The following is an 18,973-nucleotide window of genomic DNA, read 5'->3' as shown; positions in this document are numbered from 1 at the left end:
TCATTCATTGTCTTGACAGAGCATCCTCAGCCGGCCAGTCTCGGGCTCCGGCTGCGCCTTCCTCCTCCTCCTCCTCCTCCTCTTCCTCCTCCATTGGGGGGGGGTCTAGCTCATCTCTCTGCCGCAGGTGAGGCTGGGGTCCCTGGGGCGCGGGGGTGACCGGCTGGAGGGACCCGGCTTCGCTGCCTTGGGCCACCTGTGGGGCCGGCGTGAGCGTGGGAGCAGCGGGCTGTCGGGCGGGCGGACTGTCAGCCGCGCCTGGCTCAGCCGGGGACAGGGAGCCGACCCCTCGGCTCTCGGGGAGGCCCCCGGGCTTGAGGACTGCGAGGGGCCAGCCGAGGGTCCCAGAGTGCTCTGAGGTGAGGGTGAAGGGCCACCGCGGCCAAGATGGAGGTGGGCAAGCCGGGAGGGGCCGCAGCGCGCGGGGGGCGGGCAGAGGATGCCCAGCGCCGACCTGCTCAGAATGCGAGGGTCTGGGCGGCGGGGTGGGCGCCAGGGTGGGGTGAGAGGAGCTGCTGCCCCGAGCTTGGAGACAGGAAGGGCTTGACAGCAAAACAAGAAAAGACCAAGTTCCCCTTTCCGTGGCTTCTGGGCCTGGTACCTGCGGTGGGGGAGGCGGCAGGGTGGGGCCATGGCTTCCTGTACCCCAACCTATGGGGCTGCCCTCTCCCCAGGCTGCTCTCTTGGGATTCCTGTCCCTTATTTGAACCTGGGGCTCTTGGCTCATGCTTCTCACCTGCTTTCCGGTAGGCAGGCCTGGGAGTCTCCTGAGGGATCCCAGCTTAGGAAAGGGGGCTGTGGCCCCTAAAGAAGGGACAAGGCCCCAAGGCAGAGCAAATGGTGAGACTGCGGAGGTGGACAGGAGCTCTGGGCAGGGTGCCCTCAGCATGGCAGCATAAGCCCCTTCACCAAGCAGAAAGGTGGTGTGATCGGGCACCAGGACGGCACCCTGGAGCCCAGGGAAGCATTGGCAAACCACCCCAGCTGGACCTCAGAGAAGTCAGGGTGGGCCTCTCCCTTCCTGTGTGTGGTTCCAACGGGGGTGGAGATGGCACTCAGGGGCACCTGCTCTTTCGCTCTTTCTGAGCGGAGGCGAGAGGCAGAGGTGTGGGGAGGAGGAGATGCTGGGACTCGAGCCATCACTGCTTCTGGTGCCCAGAGACCTACTGGGGACGCCATCCTGCTGCCTGGCAAGCCCACACACCACTTCCTCCTGTGTGCCAGCCCTGGGTCCGGAGGTTGGGGAGGACCAACCTTGCCCCTGCCTTTAGGAGGGTCCCCGTGTGGGTGTGAGACAAGTGGGCTCTGACACAGTAGGAAAGAACCCATCCTCCGGGCACCGGGGCTGGTGCCCCAGCGTTGGCACCATGGGAAAGGAAGCACTCTGCATCCTGAGCCCATCAGCCAACGGCACACACTGGGTGCACCACGCACAAGGCTGCTTTGGGCTGAGGGTACAGGTTTGAGATGGGGCTGAGTGACCCGAGGGTGCAGCAGGTGGGCCGTGGTTTAGACAGGAGTGAGGATGGGCTGAGAAGCGTGAGCGGGGTGATGGGCAGCATGCTGTCGGCCATGGAGTGATGCCAGGATCCTAAAAGCCAGACTGAGGGGGAGGCAGGGACCACTGTAAGGTCAGAGTTCACCTGAAGGGGAAAAATTCTCAACCCCTGTGCCCCTAGGATGAGCCGGCAGGTGGTCCGCTCCAGCAAGTTCCGCCACGTGTTCGGACAGCCAGCCAAAGCAGACCAATGCTACGAGGATGTGCGCGTCTCACAGACCACCTGGGACAGTGGCTTCTGTGCTGTCAACCCCAAGTTTGTGGCCCTGATCTGTGAGGCCAGTGGGGGAGGGGCCTTCCTGGTGCTGCCCCTGGGTAAGGTGAGCCACTGGAAACTTGGGACAGCAGATGTCTTCCTGGGAAGGCCTCTGTCACCCGTGGCACTGGGTGGGTGGGGGGACTGAATAGGTGATTGTCACTTAGCCTTCCTGGACCTCAGTGTTGTCATCTATAAAACTGAGCCGGGCCAGATATGGCTCCCGCTCCCTCCAGCTCCTGTGTGCATGGGTTGTGTGGAACCTGAAGCTCATGGGGCACGAAGAGAGGGCGCATGGAGACCTGCAGACCCAGGGCCAGGTCTCCCAAGTCTCAGCCTGGGGCTTTGTCCTCCTGGAAACACAGGGAGGGCTGGGATAGCACCTGAGACTTGGTGAGTAGTAGTACTGGGGCTGGGGACTCTAGGTCTGGGTCTGAGCAACCGGCTGAGCCTCTGGTGATGGAAGAGGCCTCCCTTCTCTCTCAGAGCCATGCCCCTTCCCCCTGCTGTGTGTGACCTCCACCCCAGCACACTCCTGTGTTCTTTGATGGGTGAGACAGGAAGGGGAGATGGGTTCTCAGTTGTTACCTTAAAAGGGCTGATGGAAGCAAACACAAGAGGAAGTGGTTGTCGGGGTGAGAGCTGGGCCCGCGCCCTGCTCAACTCTCCACACAGGAAGCCCTACTGAAGCAGCTGGCCCCGGAAGAGGCCATTTCTAAACCTCTGCTCCTGCCTGGGGGGCCACTGATGGCAGACTTCCTTGGTCCCTCTTCATCTGGAAGGACACATCCTAACAGCCCCACCATGGACACAATTCCCTGGAGAACCCCAACCTGACCCCTGACTGGTCTAGACCTTTAGCCTGATGTGCCCCTGGAGACCTCACTCAGGGAAGCAGGGGTGGGGATGCTGGCCTTCAGAGCCAGCATAGGGTAGGGACAGAGACAGGCAGGCCATGGCCAGGATCTCACATAGCATGGCTCCCCACACCCTATGCTATTTGCGGCCAGCCCTCCTGGGATTGGGGCAAGGAGAGCAGGCCCCAGGCCCTGGCCCACCTCCTGGGAATCCCACAGCCTGTTCCTCTGCAGGGGTGTGAAGAGGTTGGACTGGGTTTGGAGGGTCAGAGTGCCTCCACCAAAGGCTCTGCTGTGCCCTCTAGACTGGACGTGTGGACAAGAACGTGCCCACAGTCTGTGGCCACACAGCCCCTGTGCTGGACATTGCCTGGTGCCCACACAATGACAACGTCATTGCCAGTGGTTCTGAGGACTGCACTGTCATGGTGAGTGCTGGTGGGGGGTGCTCAGGTGCTGGGTAAGACTCTAGGATGGAGCCAACATTCGGAGTCCCAGAGACTCACTCATTGCTTCTCTGCAGGTATGGGAGATCCCTGATGGCGGCCTGACGCTGCCCTTGCGGGAGCCTGTTGTCACCCTGGAGGGCCACACCAAGCGTGTGGGCATCGTGGCCTGGCACCCAACAGCCCAGAATATACTGCTCAGTGCAGGTGCCGTGGGGTGGGAGAAAGGGGAAAATGGGGGGGGGCGGGGCTGGTGGCTGACATAGAGGTGGTGGGAAGCTCATGGCTTCTGACACAGGGGTGGCGGGATTATGCAGGTTGTGACAACGTGATCCTGGTGTGGGATGTGGGCACTGGGGCAGCTGTGCTGACGCTGGGCCCAGATGTGCACCCGGACACAATCTACAGCGTGGACTGGAGCCGCGATGGTGCCCTCATCTGCACCTCCTGCCGTGACAAGCGTGTGCGCATCATTGAGCCACGCAAAGGCACTATTGTAGCTGTGAGTTGCCATGAACCCTGACCCTTGACCCTGCGACCATTAGCCCATACCTCCATCCACCAGACCCTTGGGTACTGTACTCCCCTGTCCCCCCCTAGGTCTCCTCGCTAGCGTGTGTGGATGGGTGTCTGACCTACCACCACCCTCTCCTTGCAGGAGAAGGACCGTCCCCATGAGGGGACTCGGCCTGTGCACGCTGTGTTTGTATCAGAAGGAAAGATACTGACCACCGGCTTCAGCCGCATGAGTGAGCGGCAGGTGGCGCTGTGGGACACAGTAAGTGCGTGATGGGAAGTAGAGTGCACCTGGGCTGGGAATCGAGACTGGAGTCCCTGCCCTGCCACTTGCCTGGCCAGATGGCCCTGGGCCTCAGTTTACCCAACTGAGATGGGAATTTCCAATAGTTGGTCTGGGAGGGTTCTCACCTGGTCATGCCCAGTGAGGATCACCATCACAGGACCTGACATGGCCCAGCCTGTTCTTATCTCCCACCTGTCTCTACAGAAGCACCTGGAGGAGCCACTGTCCCTGCAGGAACTGGACACAAGCAGTGGAGTCCTGCTGCCTTTCTTTGATCCTGACACCAACATTGTCTACCTCTGTGGCAAGGTGGCTTAGCCAGGAGGGGTTGGGGGCTAGGAGATGGGCAGGAAGGGCTTGGAGGAGCTAGACTGGAGGCATCTGTTGGCGCTGACCCTCCCTTTGCACGAACCACCTGCAGGGTGACAGCTCTATCCGCTACTTCGAGATCACCTCTGAGGCCCCATTCCTGCACTATCTTTCCATGTTCAGTTCCAAGGAGTCCCAGCGTGGCATGGGCTACATGCCCAAACGTGGCCTGGAAGTGAACAAGTGTGAGATTGCCAGGTGACTGACCCTCACCCCTGATCGGGGCTTGCTCCAGGGCAGTGCTGACCTGCAGGCTCCAGGCGCTGCTCACCTTCCTGTTTCCGCAGATTCTACAAGCTGCACGAGCGGAAGTGTGAGCCCATCGCCATGACAGTGCCTAGAAAGGTGATGGTCCCGTGTCCCTTCCTGGGCTCCAGACTGGGCACTGACCTCTTGGGCTTGTAGGGTGGTATGGTGACATTAGCACTCCCATAACTATCCCTGGCCTTGCCCACAGTCGGACCTGTTCCAGGAGGATCTGTACCCACCCACAGCAGGGCCTGACCCTGCCCTCACAGCTGAGGAGTGGCTGGGGGGTCAGGATGCTGGGCCCCTCCTCATTTCCCTCAAGGACGGCTATGTACCCCCCAAAAGTCGGGAGCTGCGGGTCAATCGGGGCCTGGACAGCACACGCAGGAGGGCAGCGCCAGAGGCCAGTGGCACTCCCAGCTCGGTGAGAGGCGGGCGGGGAGGCAGAACGGGAAGATGGTGAAGTGGGGAAGGGGCTGCATGGAGGTGCTCAGTACTCCAGGGGAAGCAGGCTGGTGTCTGGAGCTTTCCAAGGTCACAATGGTGGGGCAGCTTGGAGTGGGTAATCCAGAGGCCTCAAAAAACAGGACTTGGAGCCGGGTGTGGTGGTACACGCCTGTAATCTCAGCAGCTCAGAGGCTACGGCAAGAGGACTGCAAGTTCAAAGCCAGCCTCAGCAATTCAGAGAGGCTCTGCACAACTCAGCAATACCCTGACTCTAAATAAAACAAAAAAGGGTTGGGGTGTCGCTCAGTGGTTAAGCATCCCGGTGTTCAATCCCTGGTACCAAAACAAACAAAACAAAAACATGATTTGGGTTTACAGGCCTACAACTCTCTGGGCAGGAACTGGCTGACAGACAGAAGGGCCCAAATTCTGGGTCTCTTGGAAGGGGGTTTAGCAGATGCCAGGTTAATGAGGGACTCCAGAAGGAGCTAAGCCTAATCTAGCCTGGATCCCCCAGGATGCTGTGTCCCGGCTGGAGGAGGAGATAAAGAAGCTGCAGACCACAGTGCAGGAGCTGCAGAAGCGCCTGGACAGGCTGGAGGAGACAGTCCAGGCCAAGTAGAGGGCACAGGGCCTTCAGCTGGGGGAGGCCACTCACAGCCCTCCATTCCCACCCAGGCCTCAGGCTATCATGGCAAAGAAGAAACAATAATAAAATGGCTTTATTTTCTTGTACTTCTCCAGACTCTGATGACTGCTTACCTGGATGCCGGGCCTGCTAAACTAACCTACCTTTGGGCTTCCCTCTTAGCATCCCTGATGGAACTGTCCCCATCAGGGCTGTGGGGAGTCCCTCTCTGAATACCCTACAGCACAGGCTGTTGGGGGAACCCACCCACGTTGATGTGGGCTGGGAGCTTCCTCTTTGTTTCCCAATTCCTTCTCAGAACTGGCAGGCCCTTGCTGGGGGTATCTGAGCGGAGGTAAAGCCCAAGTTATTGTGGGGCACAATAATTGTTCAGTATCTCTTGCTCAGGACTTAAGGGTATGTATTTCCAGAGCGGCTCCCGACATCAGAAATTCCCATGTTTACCTCAATTCTGCTGTGCCCAGTCAACCAAACATCAGGTTGCTCAGGACTGTACTGACACTGCTGCTTGTGGGGACATGATCCAGTGAGCACTGTGCACTGGTCATCTTTCAAACTGCAAACTCAAAGGATAAAAATAGCAAGGCTTTCTGTAAGGAAAGAGTTTAGAAACAGTTTGCTGTAGGTCAGATTGTGACTCACAATCTAAATCTCCATTTTTGTTCAGAAATTCTCCTTATAGCACTACTACCTCTTGGGGCCCTTTCTATGGGTTCTGTTGGGGTGTGGCTTCTGTGAAAGGGGGACCTGGCAGGAATAGGTCTGTAGGACCCTACCAAGAGGGGGCTTAGGGCTGGGCATGGTGGTGCATGCCTGTAATCCCAGCAATTGGAATGCTAGAAGCAGGAGGATTGCCAGTTTGAGACCAGCCTCGGCAACTTAGTAAGGCTCTAAGCAACTTAGTGAAACCCTGTCTCAAAAATAAATACATGGCTGGGAATGTGGCTTAGTGGTAAAGCACCCCTGGGTTCAATTCCTGGTACAAAAAAAAAAAAAAAAAGCTTGGGGCCAGGTGCAGTAGTACATGACTATAATCCCAGCCACTTGGGAGGCCGAGGCAGGAAGACTGCAAGTTCAAGGCCAGTCTGGGCAACTTACCAAAAACAAAAAATAAGAAGGCCTGGGAATGAAGCTCAGTGGTAAAGTGTCCCTGGGTTCAATCCCTAGCATGCAAACAAACACAAATATAAAGAGAGGACTTGGGAATAGGTTTTGATGCCCAATTCAATTTAGTGGATGATGCCCACTGAACCAGGATGACACAGGGCTGTTTGGAATGGGTGTCTTGGCCACAACAGAACTTGGTTCATATCCTGCAAAAACAACAAAAGTTCATTCCCAGCCCCCATGTCATCAGCATGTCACAGAAGAAAGCTATCAGGGTAGAGACTGCTGGGTACCAATGTACAAATGTTCCTGTCTGCATACTCAGGTCTTCAGTCTATGTAAGCCGCGTGACCCTGCACAAGTCACTTCTCCAGGCCTCAGGGGGGAATCATGGAAGGGCAATCATCACAGCTGGGCGAATGTAATGGTAGATCCCAGCATGGCTGGAGGCTGGGCCTCTTAAAGGAGTGACACTCCTTCTCTGCATTTCTGTTGCACTATGGGGATGATGGGCCCTTCTGGAGTTCTCATGAGTAGACTCACTAGTTTTGGTTCAGGAGAACTTAAAAATTTTCAGGAAATGATCCCTTGGATCCAGAAAGGTTGTCTGTAACCATCATGACTCAGCTCTACCAGCCCATTCTCTCCCAGAGGGAAGCAAGAGAGGAAGGTAGGGGATAGAGGAAATTGACGGACTAAAAAACTAGCTTCAAAAACACAGGTAACAAAGTGGGTGAGATGTGTGAAACATCTCATTTCTCACTCTTAAAGAGACTTGGGTCCAAATGATTCACTTGGTGTCCCTCCTGAGTCTCCGCCAACCCATGGTTAAGACTTTTACAGATGTACCTTCCCCAGTTTTGTGCCTTATTTTCCTGCTCTATCCCTATGTCCTAAGCACATCCCACATTCCTGAAAAATTCATGGTTCTCACAGGGTACCTGTGGATACTAAAGTCCAGGGCTATGAAGCTAGTGGGACTTCTTCTAGAAGGGGGCCACAAAACATCAGCACACCAGCTGGTGAAGAGCCTCAGCTTAGCCTCACTTCCCTTGAGGTTTGTGAAGGGCTGAGGGGGTCTGAGGGGGATGCTTCTGATATTGCGGGGATGCTGGGGAGAGAGACCATTTTGTTCAGCTCATCAGGGTTCTCAAATCCTGAACACTTTCTCATCTCTGAATTTTTACTAATATTTGCAGAACTAGGGATTGAACCTAGGGCCTTCCACAATGCTAGGTAGGCACTGAGCATATGCCCAGCTTTTATTTTATTTTGAAATAGGGTCTTACTAAGTGGACCAGGCTGCCCTTGAACTTGTAATTATCCTGCTTCAGTCTCCTCAGCAGGTAGAATTCCAGGCATGATTGGGTGGGGAGTGGCAATACAGATTCTTAGGGGTCTACAAGAAAGGTTTGCAAGGAAGACTCTGGAAGGGACCTAAGGACAGAATTTCATTTTACAAGCTGGACACAGAGGCTACATGGGGAGCGGAACTTGAATCGAAGCAAGGCTGAGAGAAGCCAAGCAGTACACTCAGCTTCAGTGCCCCTGCCACACACAACACACAGACACAGAAGCTGGCCCTGATTTGTCATTTAATGCTGCGCAGGCATCGGTCCCTCATTTCTGCTGTTCACGAGCCCACTGGTCTGGAGTCAAAGTTTTCTGCTCAAAGGCATGGATGTGCGGGAGCTCTTCTGCTAGGGACGCATTCACCAGCCTGGAGTTGAGAAACGGCAGGCTGACGCCTGGGTGGCGGTCCCCGAGGTTCTACGCTCCAGGGGTCATGGGCCACGTTGCTGGGGTAGGGGTTAGATAAATGGGAATGGGGGAGTGGCTAGGGTTGTGGTCCTGGAACTGGGGCCGCGCTCAAGGAACAGTTTCTGCACTTACCGGTGTCTATGAAGCAGTGGCTTCCCTTCGAACTTAGCCGACACCACCAGGACTCGGAAGCTGGTCGCGCAACGGCCAGGAGTCGTGTCCTCCACCTCCTACCGGGCAGAAGGATGGGGTTCATGCCCAACCCGGTCCCAGGCCTCCTTTTCTCTCTTGGGGAGGGTTCAGACGACTCAACTCACCACGTGCTCCGCCTCCAGGTCCCGCTGCAGCTTCTCCCGGAGGTAGTCTGCGCTGAGTTCCATCGCGGCAGCCCGGTGGGGACAGAAACCCACCTAGCACCGGCCTCGGTGCCTTCCGCCCTTAGTGGAGCCACTTCCGGTAAGACATCTACTTCCGCCCTCACTAGGGAGTCCTTAAACGCAGCACTTCCGCCCTCAGACTCGGGTGAAATGCCAACAGTCAAGGGTTTTCGCGCTTACCATCTGTTAGCCAATCAGAGTCTGCGGGACGACCGACCCTCCCCGAGCGCACGCTCATTGGTTGGCTCTAGCAGTCTGCAAAGAGGTCTGGGTTTTGTAGCCAGGTGTTGGCACCGAGCTCCAGCTCGTAGAGGGTGCACGAACCCATACTGTTGGCGGGCTCAAAGGTGCCTCGCTGTCGCCGAAACAAGCATGTTGCAGTCCTAGCTACCCAGCCTCCCCGTGGTTCGCGGTTACAGAACTCACCTCCAGCTTCGGCCCCTGACCTACAACGTCCCGATGGGTCCCACGGGGAGCGAAGCAAGGCCGGAGCGTTTCTTCGGTGTCTACCTGCTCTACTGCCTAAACCCTCGGCATCGGGGCCGCGTCTACGTGGGGTTCACGGTCAACCCCGCTCGTCGGGTCCTGCAGCATAACGGCGGTCGCAAAAAAGGCGGGGCCTGGAGGACCAGCGGGAGAGGGCCCTGGTAGGGCGGCGGGTCTCAGGGCTGGCTTCTGGGAGGAAGAGGACCCGGCTGGGCAGAGGCAGGATAATAGGGGCGGGGCAGGCCTGTGGTGGCGGGCAGGCCCAGTAACTGGGTGGGGCTACCCCAAAGGGCGGGGCCGGGAGACCGAGTCCGGTGCATCTGCGGGTCAAGGGCTTGGCTGCTAAGTGGTCTAGAGACCGGGGACTTGGTGAGCAAGTTCTGAGACAGAACAGATCCTAGACAGAGAGAGAGGACCAAGGACTGTTAAGTCCTTGCTACTGGATGAGGGGCCTGAGGTTGGCAGGTGTGAGGGCATGTACCTGCACGAAGGGAGGGGAGCCTCGTCGCTAGGCTTGAAGCTCGTGTGAGGATGGCCCTTGGTGGGGACTGGAAGCGTACAATGGTTAGGGATTCGGCATCACGTGGGGTGTATGTGGGTTGGGGGCTCACAGGCCGCGCGCTTGTTTTCCTCCCCAGGGAGATGGTGCTTATCGTGCACGGCTTCCCATCTGCGGTGGCCGCCCTTCGGGTAAGAAAGACAGTTGGGTGGTGGACAGATGAGTGAGCTCGCAGTGTCACTATGCGACTGCAGTCTCGGCCGCCCCAACGCTCTTGTCTTTCCCGCCCGCAGTTCGAGTGGGCCTGGCAGCACCCGCAAGCCTCGCGTCGCCTGTCACACGTGGGGCCGCGCTTGCGAGGCGAGGCAACCTTCGCCTTCCACCTGCGAGTGCTTGCGCACATGCTGCGCGCGCCACCCTGGGCGCGTCTCCCGCTCACACTGCGCTGGTTGCGCCAGGACTTCCGCCAGGATCTCTGCCCTCCCCCGCCACCACATGTGCCGCTGGCCTTCGGCCCGCCGCCTCCCCGGACCCAGCTTCCGAAGCGCTGCGCTGGGCCTGTTGTAGACAGGGAGCGTGAAAAGGACCCGGTCGCACAATCCAGTTGCACTCTCTGCGCCCGCACCCTTGAGGTGAGATCCGCGCCAAGTAGGGGCAGGACTGGGGTTCAGAAGATTTGAGGTCAATACGTTTGTTGAACAGACAGGCAACTGACGCGTTGATTGGCAGCTCTGCCACGCAAAGTATGTGCATGGTTCCTGGACCCCTCACTACTAATCTAGGGCCCTGGTCATTTCCCTTTGAGTGGAAGGTGCAGTTCTAGACCTTAAGAGTTGACCATGTGCCACCAACTCAGTGAGGCCTTTCCTCTCCATCTAAAATTATAGCTTTTTCTGAGCTGGACACAGTGGTGCACACCTGTAATCCCAGCAGCTCCGGAGGCTGAGGCAGGAGGATTGCAAGTTAAAACTAGCCTCAGCAATTTAGCAAGACTCTGTCTTAAAATAAAAAGGGCTAGGGGGCTGGGGTTGTGGCTCAGTGGTAGAGTGCTTACCTTTCATGCATGAAGCCCTGGGTTCGATCCTCAGCATCACATAAAAGTAAATAAATAAAAATAAAGATAAAAAAAAAGGCTAGGGATGTGGCTCAGTATTAAGCGCCTCTGGGTTCAATCCCCGGTACCAAAACCAAAAACAAACAAAAAAAAAGCTCTTAAGTCCTTTTTTCCCCCCTTTTTATTTATTTGTTATGGTATAGTGGATTAAACCCAATACATCCCCAGCCCTTACTGTTTTTTTTTTTAATTGTGGGAGACACAGTCTTCCAAAGTTGTCTAGACAGGCTAAGTACATGTGATCGGTCCCCCTACCTCAGCCTCCTAGTTACTTGGATTACAGGTGTTGGCCAGCTTGTAGGGCCCACTTTTGCCCTTAATTCTTATTATTGTTTCACATGGTATATTTTATTATTTCCTAATCAGCTTCCCCACTCTTCACACTAAACTCCAGGAGGGCAACTCTTATTCACTCACTTAGCACAGAGTAGGTGATCAATCAATACTTAACAAGTTAACAGATGGAGGCCTGGCTTCTGATCTCTCAATAATAAATAGCTTACTTCCAGTCTTCCTTTCCTTCCTTTGCTACCTTTGACAGGATGAAGACAGTCCCCTGTGTTGCCCTCACCCTGGCTGTCCCCTAAAGACCCATGTGATCTGCCTGGCAGAGGAATTCCTTCAGGAAGAGCCAGGGCAGCTTCTGCCCCTAGAGGGCCAATGTCCTAGGTGAGTGCTATCCTCTTTCCCAGCCTGGCCTAGCTCTGGGGAGAGGGTGCCCAGTGTTCCAATCCAGGCTGGGGCAGATGAGTCCTTGGCGACCCAGGGCCAGGGCTGCAGGGGGCTTGAGAAGCTTGACTCTGTATCATCTCCTACCAACTGCACCCTTGGCAGCTGTGAGAACTCACTGCTTTGGGGAGACCTGATCCGGCTGTGCCGGATGGGCACTGAGGAGGAAGAGGATGGCTCAGAATTAGAAGAGGTGAGAGGTGATTCTGGCCCCCACTCTTTTCATCTACCTCCATCCCCTAGGCTGCCTTTGACCAAGCTCTTATCTCCATAGGAACACTGGACAGACATGCTGGACACCTGATCCTCAGCCTCCCCAACCCTGATCCTATGATTTTTCTGTCCCCCAGTGGCCACCAACCATACTGGACAATTTTTATTTGAATTCAATAAAATATTTTGAGTTAAGGGTAACTTCTGATGTCTGTGGGGAGGTCTGGGTGAGGGGAATAGAAATGGGAGGAGAGCCCATTGGCCCAACCATGTGTCCAGCGTCTCTCCTGCTTGGAGACTTTGCCTGGCTTGGCACAGAGAACATACAGCACACATTCACATCCACGACTTTGAGCCTCCTGACCTCCAGTGTCCAGATAGACTGAATTTTTTTTTTGCCTCAACATAGAATTCTTTATTTTGTATAAACAGCACAGTAGAAACATCCCCACTAACACATAAACCTATATATAAAACATAGACTGGGGCTGGGGATGTGGCTCAAGCGGTAGCGCGCTTGCCTGGCATGCGTGCAGCCCATGTTCGAGCCTCAGCACCACATTACAAACAAAGATGAGTCTGCCGAGAATTAAAAAATAAATAAATAAAAAAAATAAAACATAGACTATCTCTAATATATTTTCCCCCTTATATGGTAGCATACTAGTGTATGCAAGAGAAAGTATTGTTGGTGAGGCACGAAGGAAACTGATTGAGGCAATGACTAGTGAGCCAGGCATTAACATTCAAAAACCAGGCAGACATGAATTTTAATTAGAAAAGCAGTATCAAAATAGTTTCTATGATTTGGGGATTTACATGCTTCAGTCTACATTCCTGATAGTCTAACTTTTCTCAGTCATGGTTCTTTGCCTTTGGAGTGGTACTATACAGTTACAGAGAATGCCTACCTAATACCAGATTTTCACCATGAAAAATCATAATAGAAATGACGAAGCTTCAATATGTCAAAATGCATTCTACTGTCATGTATAACTAATTAGAACAAGTTAAGAAATAAAATAAAAAAACAGTAAAAATAAAGCAAAAAAATTGAAACAAAGCTTAAAAAAAAAAGAGTATGCTGGATTTCAAAAGATAATAATCTTTAAGAAAGCTTAACATAAATACTCCAAACAATAGGCTTTAGAATATCCTGTGTTTAGGAGTAAACATTCACTTGAGCCATTTGTCAAATTCTATGTAGTAATTTGTTTCTCAAGGATCCTTTTATCTCAGGAAAGTCCATAGTCATCTGATTTCTTCTTTACCTAACGATCTGTTGTCAGCCTACTTTTAACAATAGAAGGGAAAACTGGTATATATTTTAAATCAACTGGTTCTCCTTAAGTCTTATAGTTCCTATTCTATTTCAACATCATGGTGAACATTTTCAACATGGCTGTGTACTTACAGAAGCAATCTCTCAGTTATGAAAAATAAAACATTAGTCACAGGGCTTATGAAATGAAAAGTTCTTTCTCAAACTCTTTCTTGTTAAAAAAATTAAATTAACTTTAAATGTACAAGACCAAGCACAGGTACTTTCCAAAAACCAAAATGAAGCCAAATCACAAAATTACACAATAGTTTTAGAAGACAGCTCTGATTTTTTTTTTTTTTGTGGGGTGTGGGGGGGTCATCTGGTAGCCTCAGTACAAGCACTGGTCTTTGGCTGCTCTGATACTTCTTCCTCCTTTTCTGGCAACCTTCCAAGAGACCCCAAAGGTACAGTGCTTTCTCAATTCTATGTTGAGGAGACTTGTGAAATTACAGGGATTTGAACAGAGAAGTTACTTTCAAAACCGTGTTCTTCAAGATCACGCTGAGCAAGCGTCTCTTCTTGCTCCTGGTTTAAGTAGTGTGCTACTACTAGGAAATCACTTTATGCTTTAGGCGATGCATCTTTAGTGAGTAAGCCCTGGATTTTAATGCAAACAGGAAGAGAAAGGCTGAGGAGGAGGTGGGGAGCTCCTTTTACACGGATCTCTGTGGCTCTCTAGCCCAATCTCTTCATGTCCATCTGTCCCTGGAGCCCCCTTCAAGCTCCATCAGCCATGAGCCATGTTCCTGAGGTCCCACAGGAGCCATGAAGCAGGGGCTCCCTCCAGGACTAGTAGGCTCTGGCATCCTTGTCTTTCCTATCTCATGCTGCCTCAAAACAGCCCTCCTTACTCTGCTCCGCCCCCAGTCCTTTGGCCCTGCCCACCCAGTATTCTAGACTTGCCTGTTGTTAGAGCCTGCAGTTCTGGAATGCCTGTGGCTGCTCTGGTCTGAGCCTGTGGTGTCTTGAGATTGGCCTGGAGCCGGAAGAAAGGTGAGTGGCCCTGCACCCCATCTTTTCTCTCCCCTTTCCTCCCTTGACTTGGTCAATTAGAAAAAGCTGACTGTTGCCCAACTGTGAAGGGAAGGAGGTTAGGATCAGATTACAGCTGAAAAAACATCCAGCCCATGGGGCCCTTTCTCCTCATTTCACTTTGTTTGCTATATGGTAAACCCACATCTTGAGTTTCAGATAGGTCTTAGCAAGAGGCCCCTCATCCCAGACCTCACCCTTTCCTTTCTGGAGGACAGCCAGTTCCAGCTTCATGCTAACAGGGTAACACAGACTTCCCCCTGCCTGAAACCTCACCCTGAATTCTGGGAGGACAGCCAGTCCCAGCGTTTGCTCCTCATTTTGAAACTAGAAAACCTTCAGCTCAGAGAGAAGCTCTGTGATCCCCACATAGCACCAACACAGAGTCACTGCATGTCCAGGAAGCCACAAGTCCAGGAGACTGAGAGATCAAGTAAGTCCAGATTGGGGTTGACTGGGCCAGACCACCCTTGCCCTGCCCAGGTGCTGACTCCAACATCTTCCAAGTGCTGGCCAGTTCTTAGTGCTTGATTAGACAACTCTTTTATCACTCGACAGAAACCTCTGCCTCCCTGTTCTTTCCACCACAAGAGGGAAACTCCAGCCTGGACAGTCTCCCTGCCCTCATCTGCAGAGTCATTGAATTTTACTCATTTTCATAAAAGACTGGCCCTGAGGCAAGTTCTGTTACCCGATTACCTGGGTTGGTTCTGGAAGCAAGATGGAGCTTGGGTGGGCAAGTGGGATCCCAGGTCAATTGGCCTGGGGTGTTTTTGAATATGAAGGGCCCAAGGAGCTCAAAAAAAGGGGAACAGCATGAAGAGGAGCCCATTAGATTTAGGCAGGATGTACTAAGAGAAAAAAGCCTACGGGTAAGAAGTTAGAATGGTCAGGCCACAATAGTATTTCGAAATGCATGCTGGAATGCTTCCAAACTCAAATATCAGGATTTCAGCCCTAGAATTGCTTACATTGTTCTGGGTTGTGGCTGGGCACTGGGGTCATGGAAAGTTCTGCAGGTAAGCAGAAGGTGTAGCATGACCTATGAACCACTGTATTGGAGTTAAACCTCATTTCCAGTCCCAACTGCCACTTACTAGCTTAGTGAGCTTGGGCAAATCATAGGACCTCCTGAAGCTTCAGTATCTCAAAGCAACCATTCAGCAAATGCTGTTTTGTGAAGGGATTCAGAGAAGCAGAGCAGGCGCTGGCCCCTGACTCAGCAGCATGGAGCTGGTCTCGGACACCTCCCGCCCTCCACTGGTCAGTGTGAAGGGGGTCCCGCTCATCAAGTACTTTGCAGAGATGGTGGAGCCACTTCAGAGCTTCCAGGCCTGGCCCGATGACCTGCTCATCAGCACCTACCCCAAGTCTGGTAAGTGAGGAGGGCCACCCTGCTCCCCCACTGGGGCTGCAACCCTGACCTTGGTCAGCAGGACCAGGCCCTCCACCCTGATCACAGGGTTTTCTTCCCTCTTACAGGTACCACATGGGTAAGCGAGATAGTGGACATGATCTACCAGAGTGGTGACCTAGAGAAGTGTCATCGGGCCCCCATCTTTGTACGGGTGCCTTTCCTTGAGTTCAAAGGCCCAGGGGTTCCCTCAGGTGAGTAGCAGAGTGCTGGGGCAGGTGGTATTAGGAAGATTGGACTCCAGCTCACCACAAGTTCCCCTGCCCGCACCTTAGGTCTGGAAACTTTGAAAGATACACCCGCCCCTCGGCTCATCAAGACACACTTGCCCCTGGGCCTGATTCCCCAGAGTCTGCTGGATCAGAAGGTCAAGGTGAGTGGCAGTGGAGGCCACTAGGCCATTCCACTTTGGTCCTGTTCTGCAGGGAAAGCCTCTTAAAGCTTTGTCTCTGCACAAGTGGGAAGGCCACCTGCCCTCACTGTGGCAGGGCCAAGATGAGGAGGAGAGCGAGACCCTTCAGTGCAGACCTGAGGGCAGGGGAGCCTGGTGCTCAGAGGCTCACATAGGGGCTGGAGGGTCCCCTGCCTGCCTTGTTCTCCATCTGGGTGTGTGGTGGAATCCCAGGGGTCAGATAGGATGAAGTACGGCTCCAGGGACCAGCCAGGAGTCTCCCATCAAAGCTGCTTTCAGATCCCAGCTGTCGTAGCCATCCTTGAGGTCTTCAGCAAGTCAGCCTCAAGGCCTCAGCATGTTCCCTTGTCAAGCCGAGAGGGGACCCCCTATGGGTGCTGTGAGAGGGACAGGCACCAAGGGGGGCAGGCAGTCCTGGGGTGTGTGCGTGGGGTGGTGTAGCTGGCAGTGGGTGTCGTCTGTCCCTGCAGGTGATCTATGTTGCCCGCAATGCAAAGGACGTGGCTGTCTCCTATTACAACTTCTACAAAATGGCCAAGGTGCACCCTGACCCTGGCACCTGGGACAGCTTCCTGGAGAAGTTCATGGACGGACAAGGTGGGCCCCAACCTGGAGGAAGGAGAGGGCTGGAGTTTAGGAAGCCCACCTAAAACTTATAACAGGGCTGGAGTTGTGGCTCAGAGGTAGAGTACTTGCCTAGCACATGTGAGGCACTGGATTTGATTCTTAGCACCACATAAAAAATAAATAAAATAAAGGTCTTGTGTCTATCTACAACTAAAAATATTAAAAAAACGCTCAGACCAACTGGTGGCATCCCCTTCCCCAGTGTCCTATGGGTCGTGGTACCAGCACGTGCAGGAGTGGTGGGAGCTGAGCCGCACCCACCCGGTGCTCTACCTCTTCTATGAAGACCTGAAGGAGGTGAGATTCTCCCCGCTACTACTCCATCTAAGTTCCACCCAGGGGGCAGGAACCTCAGGGGACCTGACAAGGCCCAGGACCCTCCCCTTTGGCTGGCCCACCCAGCCCAGGATTGCTCACACTGCCTTCCTGGCCTGGAACCACAGAGCCAGCCCAGCTCAGCCCTCTCTCCTAGTTCCTGGATCAGATCAGCTGTTTGTTGTTTTCATGTCTCCCTGTCCAGGGCTGCGCCACACCTGGGGCCACAGTTCTAAAAGACTGTCCCTGCCCTCTCTCCTAAGGCACCAAGCAGGGCTTACTCCAGGACCCTAATGCAGAGAGCTAGTCTTTTTGCTCCAGGGAAGGAGGCCCAGAGTGAAGAGTTAGGGCTGGGAGGTTTCCAAGTGGAAGGGGCCAGCTCCCCCCTTGTGACACCAGAGAGGGAACTTCCCTTGTGTTTGCACCATAAGTAATCCAAGCCCCCTCTGAAGAACCTGTATCTTGCTTCAGAACCCCAAAAGGGAGATTAGAAAGATCTTGGAGTTTCTGGGGAGCTCCCTGTCAGAGGAGACAGTGGATCACATCGTCCAGCACACATCCTTCAAGGAGATGAAGAAGAATCCCATGACTAACTACACCACCATACCAATTGAGATAATGGACCACAGTATTTCTGCCTTCATGAGGAAAGGTATGTGTCTGGAGAAGGGAGTGTGGAAGCAGCCTCCATTTGGGGTCACCTGTGTGGGTGTGACTCAGGCCTCCTTCTTTCTTTCCCCAGGCGTGACAGGGGACTGGAAATCCATCTTCACTGTGGCCCAGAATGAACGCTTTGACGCCCACTATGCTGAGAAGATGGCAGGCTGCAAGCTCAACTTCTGCTGGCAGCTCTGAGTGGTGTCTTGGGGAGCCACTGCAGGGGGAGCATGGGCACAAGCCTGACCCATGACCTCAAGAATAAAATATGATGTGTCCAACAAGAGGCTCTGTTGGAAGCAGGAGGACACCTGACACTAACTAAATCCCACTGGTGCCAAGTAGGGCCCTGCCCCTTGCACCCTCAGCACCCACATTCCCTGTCTGGGCAGGGAAAGGAGGTCTACAGAAGGAAGGCCCAGAGACATGGATAAGGGGGAAAAATATTTATTTGATCACAGAAAATCCTGTTGCTTTCACCTATGAGGCTAGCAACAGCAGACCTCCTGTCTGCCAGCCAGCTTCACTTATTTTTGTACTGGGGATTGAACTCAGGAGTGCTCTACCACTGAGCTATACCCTCAGCCCTTTTATATTGAGACACGTTCTTGCTAAGTTGCTAAGGCTGGATCCAAACTTGCAATCCTCCTCCTTAGCTTTGTGAGTGGCTGGGCTTACTAGCATGTGCCATCATGCCTGGTAGCTTCACATTTTCTTGGGTTCCTTACAAGTCACCATGTACCTCTGGGCCACATTAAGGAAAGGGAAGAGGGCCATCATCCTCCTGGTCTGGAGCACTAGAGCAGCAGGAACCCCCAAGCTCCCAGCCTTTCCTGTCCCCGTCTTCTACTCTGGAGTCAAGAGATCCATACTGCTCCAGAGCTGGTCCTCAGTAATGAAGGAGGCTTAGGACAGGGAACAAAGAGCAGGAAGAAGAAGGGAGACTCATTTCCCACAGGGTCAGGCTAGAAAGGGCAAGGGGTCTGATTCCATTCAGGATCCCTGTGTTAAGAAGATAAAAGAACTCAGAGGGCAGCAGGCAGGTGGCTGCTGGAGTTACAGTGGGGAACAGCCTTTAGGCTGCATTAGGTTATATTTGACCCTGGTCACATGTGTCAGGGTGAACAAGAGCTGGGGGTGGGGGAATGGGAGTCAGGAGACAATGGGACATGTGTCCAGCTCTAGCTGTCAAAGTGAGGATGGACAGGAGAGCAGAGCAGCCTGCCCCTTGGGACTGCTAAGGCGCCCAGGCTGGGCAGGAGGAGATCAGTGG

At 53.8% G+C, this 18,973-nt stretch overlaps 4 protein-coding genes across 6 annotated transcripts; 3 read left to right on the top strand and 1 right to left on the bottom strand.

Moving 5' to 3' along the window:
* Nucleotides 1-18: 18 nt before the first annotated feature.
* On the top strand, nt 19-5,719 carry Coro1a (coronin 1A). The gene is made up of 11 exons (XM_027948530.3): nt 19-127; nt 1,680-1,878; nt 2,977-3,099; nt 3,195-3,324; nt 3,435-3,619; nt 3,776-3,895; nt 4,124-4,228; nt 4,341-4,486; nt 4,576-4,633; nt 4,746-4,961; nt 5,502-5,719. Exons 2-11 carry the CDS (start codon nt 1,681-1,683, stop codon nt 5,604-5,606), a joined length of 1,386 nt encoding a protein of 461 aa, XP_027804331.1. The 5' UTR covers nt 19-127; nt 1,680; the 3' UTR covers nt 5,607-5,719.
* Nucleotides 5,720-8,318: 2,599 nt separating this feature from the next.
* Nucleotides 8,319-9,395, bottom strand: Bola2b (bolA family member 2B). 2 transcript variants are annotated; one of them, XM_027948525.3, is made up of 4 exons: nt 9,305-9,395; nt 8,819-8,991; nt 8,634-8,731; nt 8,319-8,539 (listed from the first exon to the last, which is right to left on the bottom strand). In XM_027948525.3, the coding sequence occupies exons 2-4, from the start codon at nt 8,879-8,881 to the stop codon at nt 8,410-8,412; spliced, it is 291 nt and encodes a 96-aa protein (XP_027804326.1). In that variant the 5' UTR covers nt 8,882-8,991; nt 9,305-9,395; the 3' UTR covers nt 8,319-8,409. The 2 variants fall into 2 exon arrangements, with proteins under 2 accessions (XP_027804326.1, XP_027804327.1); XM_027948526.3 differs by lacking the exon at nt 9,305-9,395 and having other exon boundaries at nt 8,319-8,460; nt 8,819-8,992.
* Slx1a (SLX1 homolog A, structure-specific endonuclease subunit) lies at nt 9,338-12,114 on the top strand. Its single transcript, XM_027948524.3, has 6 exons — nt 9,338-9,525; nt 10,003-10,054; nt 10,157-10,495; nt 11,519-11,646; nt 11,812-11,899; nt 11,981-12,114. The coding sequence occupies exons 1-6, from the start codon at nt 9,338-9,340 to the stop codon at nt 12,008-12,010; spliced, it is 825 nt and encodes a 274-aa protein (XP_027804325.2). The 3' UTR covers nt 12,011-12,114.
* A 2,013-nt stretch (nt 12,115-14,127) lies between these two features.
* Nucleotides 14,128-17,984, top strand: LOC114102980 (sulfotransferase 1A1). 2 transcript variants are annotated; one of them, XM_027948496.3, is made up of 10 exons: nt 14,128-14,236; nt 14,607-14,708; nt 14,834-14,952; nt 15,459-15,650; nt 15,758-15,883; nt 15,965-16,062; nt 16,572-16,698; nt 16,931-17,025; nt 17,515-17,695; nt 17,786-17,984. In XM_027948496.3, the coding sequence occupies exons 4-10, from the start codon at nt 15,503-15,505 to the stop codon at nt 17,896-17,898; spliced, it is 888 nt and encodes a 295-aa protein (XP_027804297.2). In that variant the 5' UTR covers nt 14,128-14,236; nt 14,607-14,708; nt 14,834-14,952; nt 15,459-15,502; the 3' UTR covers nt 17,899-17,984. The 2 variants fall into 2 exon arrangements, with proteins under 2 accessions (XP_027804297.2, XP_027804299.2); XM_027948498.3 differs by lacking the exons at nt 14,607-14,708; nt 14,834-14,952 and having other exon boundaries at nt 14,134-14,236.
* The last annotated feature ends 989 nt before the right edge of the window (nt 17,985-18,973 follow it).

This window comes from Marmota flaviventris, chromosome 19, assembly GCF_047511675.1.
Source record: "Marmota flaviventris isolate mMarFla1 chromosome 19, mMarFla1.hap1, whole genome shotgun sequence".
Lineage (NCBI taxonomy): Eukaryota > Metazoa > Chordata > Mammalia > Rodentia > Sciuridae > Marmota > Marmota flaviventris.
The sequence above is the reverse complement of the archived record's forward strand: the minus strand, read 5'-3'. Positions and strand labels throughout refer to the sequence as shown.

Coding starts and splice junctions, on each gene's coding strand:
- Slx1a (XM_027948524.3), top strand. CDS start 9,338: ATGGGTCCCACGGGGAGCGAAGCAAGGCCGGAGCGTTTCTTCGGTGTC. Junction 10,496..11,518: donor TCTGCGCCCGCACCCTTGAG/GTGAGATCCGCG, acceptor TACCTTTGACAG/GATGAAGACAGTCCCCTGTG. Junction 11,900..11,980: donor ATGGCTCAGAATTAGAAGAG/GTGAGAGGTGAT, acceptor TTATCTCCATAG/GAACACTGGACAGACATGCT.
- Coro1a (XM_027948530.3), top strand. CDS start 1,681: ATGAGCCGGCAGGTGGTCCGCTCCAGCAAGTTCCGCCACGTGTTCGGA. Junction 1,879..2,976: donor TGGTGCTGCCCCTGGGTAAG/GTGAGCCACTGG, acceptor TGTGCCCTCTAG/ACTGGACGTGTGGACAAGAA. Junction 3,896..4,123: donor AGGTGGCGCTGTGGGACACA/GTAAGTGCGTGA, acceptor CTGTCTCTACAG/AAGCACCTGGAGGAGCCACT.
- LOC114102980 (XM_027948496.3), top strand. CDS start 15,503: ATGGAGCTGGTCTCGGACACCTCCCGCCCTCCACTGGTCAGTGTGAAG. Junction 15,884..15,964: donor AGGCCCAGGGGTTCCCTCAG/GTGAGTAGCAGA, acceptor CCCGCACCTTAG/GTCTGGAAACTTTGAAAGAT. Junction 17,026..17,514: donor TCTATGAAGACCTGAAGGAG/GTGAGATTCTCC, acceptor ATCTTGCTTCAG/AACCCCAAAAGGGAGATTAG.
- Bola2b (XM_027948525.3), bottom strand. CDS start 8,881: ATGGAACTCAGCGCAGACTACCTCCGGGAGAAGCTGCAGCGGGACCTG. Junction 8,732..8,818: donor ACCTGGAGGCGGAGCACGTG/GTGAGTTGAGTC, acceptor TCTGCCCGGTAG/GAGGTGGAGGACACGACTCC. Junction 8,540..8,633: donor CCACTGCTTCATAGACACCG/GTAAGTGCAGAA, acceptor CCCCTACCCCAG/CAACGTGGCCCATGACCCCT.